Source organism: Poecilia latipinna, unplaced genomic scaffold, assembly GCF_001443285.1.
Source record: "Poecilia latipinna isolate Pla-1442-1.1 unplaced genomic scaffold, P_latipinna-1.0 Scaffold1021, whole genome shotgun sequence".
In the NCBI taxonomy this organism is placed as follows: domain Eukaryota; kingdom Metazoa; phylum Chordata; class Actinopteri; order Cyprinodontiformes; family Poeciliidae; genus Poecilia; species Poecilia latipinna.
In genome coordinates, this window is record NW_015113637.1 from 126,524 (window position 1) to 128,749 (window position 2,226).

At 48.5% G+C, this 2,226-nt stretch overlaps 1 protein-coding gene across 2 annotated transcripts in view; it reads left to right on the plus strand.

Moving 5' to 3' along the window:
• The first annotated feature begins 395 nt into the window (after positions 1 to 395).
• LOC106958836 (CREB-regulated transcription coactivator 2) overlaps positions 396 to 2,226 on the plus strand; it is a 21,667-nt gene continuing 19,836 nt past the window's right edge. The window contains exons 1-2 of one of the 2 annotated variants that reach the window (XM_015050963.1): positions 396 to 635; positions 1,836 to 1,958. In XM_015050963.1, the coding sequence (XP_014906449.1) occupies positions 462 to 635; positions 1,836 to 1,958 (297 nt within the window). In that variant the 5' untranslated portion in view covers positions 396 to 461. The remainder of the gene's footprint in view (positions 636 to 1,835; positions 1,959 to 2,226) is intronic. The other variant, XM_015050964.1, reaches the window with a different exon arrangement.

The window sequence follows — 2,226 nt, forward strand, 5'->3', positions numbered from 1 at the left end:
GTTAGATATATATAACGATGTAAATAAAAATGACATCGTTTTGCTGCAAAGAAAAAAAAACACAGCTGAGAATATTATATAAACTGTATAAGTCTTGGAAAAAAGAACAATAAATTAATCTACAGACACAAATCTGCCAAAGTTTAACCACAAAGTAAAAAATACAACGCTGCCTGAAAATCATCACATTTGAACCCTAACAATGTAATAACTTAAACGTTAGAGAATATTTGAGCTTTAGTTTAAAAAGTTAAACCTAAGATTTACTAAATCTTCACAGTTTAATAAATTCTGCTCGGAAGGTCCTAAAATGAAGATGGCCAAAAAAGAAGCTGTTTGCTGATTTTAGTCTGAGAATTCTGGTCCTGGGAATAATCCTCAAAGTGAGACCTCTTCCTTTTCCGACCCTCTCTGATTGAAATCATTCCACTACGTCAGGTCGTCCGGTCCGCTCGGAGAAGATGTCTGCGACGGGTTCAGGCGGACCAGGACCCGGACCAGGACCCGCCTCGGGCTCCGGGTCCGGGGCCTCCAACCCCCGAAAGTTCAGCGAGAAGATCGCCTTGCACACCCAGAGGCAGGCCGAGGAGACGGCCGCCTTCCAGGAGGTTATGATGGACATCACTTCGACCAGGGTGAGTGCGAGGCGGAGGAGGTAGGAGGAGGGAGCTCTCCGGAGGAAGAGAGGCCTGTCCGGGTCTTCGAGAGGCGCCAGATCCGCTGGCTCTGCTGAGCCGACTGGATATTTTTGTTTGGGTTCGGTTACTTTAGAAAGAAAAAGATGTTTTCAGGGATAACGCGAGAAGCTTCTGTCTCGTTTAGAGTCGGAAGCGCTTCGGTTTTCTTCGTTTACGTCGTTAGCGGGGCTAGCTTCTGTTAGCAGCGATGCTAACTGTTTACTGCACTGCTGGGAGCTGTCCGGCTGCTGGAGCCGGGAATGAGGCGTCCTAACCCGGGTGAAAAACTGAGAGCTGTCCGGCTGCTGGAGCCGGGGAGCCTCTGCTCTGTCCCAGTTTGTTGTGTTTTTGAATGTTTGCGGTGGTTTTGAACAGACTCCAGCTGTTTTTAGACCTGTTAACAGTCCGTTTTCATCCCATCCTGGGTTCAAATTTGTTGACCTGAAGCATCCAGCTGCACGTTAAATTCTTCATCGGCAGTTTGGCTTTTCTTTGGACTTTGGCTGCTCCTCCACTCAGTTCCTGTTCGTGTCCAGACCGGTGTTTTCATCTCCAGGCTCTGCTGGTAGAGGCGGTATCATGATCTGGGCTGGCAGAGCTTTCAGGATTATACTTCTTCCTTCAGACGAAGACTGGTTTGGAGATTCCTATTAATAAATTAGTTTTTTAAAAGCGACTTTATGGATTGATTCTGTTGATTAAACATGAACAGAGGATTGTGTGAAAACTTTTTCTCAGCTCAGTTCCTGCAGAAAAACAAACCTGAACCTGTTTCATCTGCAGAAACTTCTGGAGAACTTTGGTCCTGAAACCGGGCCAGAGATCTGCCTGTGCAGCTGTTTGATTCTGGTTCTGGAGTCGGCAGAATGAACCCAGGTTCTCGGCAGCTGAAGGTCGGGTCCAGCTGGTGCTGATGGACCTCCAGAACCGTTCAGAAGCCTTAGTCTGCTGCAGCCCAATAGGCCGGTCCAAACCAAACCGGATGTAGTTCTGCTGGGTTCTGTTTGGGTCTGTTCAAACCGTTCAGGACCAGCCGGATCGGGCCTGCCTGACGGAGTTGTTGTGACAACATAGGTCATGAGACCAAGTTCATTCATGCTGAATAAACTCAGATATTTAGACATGCAGTCTGATGATGATGATGATGATTTTGACCAGAACCTGTCGTTGTCCCGGCAGCTGCAGGCCCAGAAGTTACGCCTGGCCCGGAACCAGGGGCCGTACTACGGTGGTTCCTTACCCAACGTCAACCAGATCGGCCGCAACCCGCAGGACTTCCAGGTGAGCCGCTAACTTGAGCTGGACAAGATTTAGCATTAGCCTGAACTAACACAGTGTTAGCATTAGAATCCATCAGTCCTCTGTTAGCGTTAGCCACCACCAGTCCTCTGTTAGCATTAACCTCCATCAGTCCTCTGTTAGCATTAACCTCCATCAGTCCTCTGTTAGCGTTAGCCACCACCAGTCCTCTGTTAGCCACCACCAGTCCTCTGTTAGCCACCACCAGTCCTCTGTTAGCCACCACCAGTCCTCTGTTAGCCACCACCAG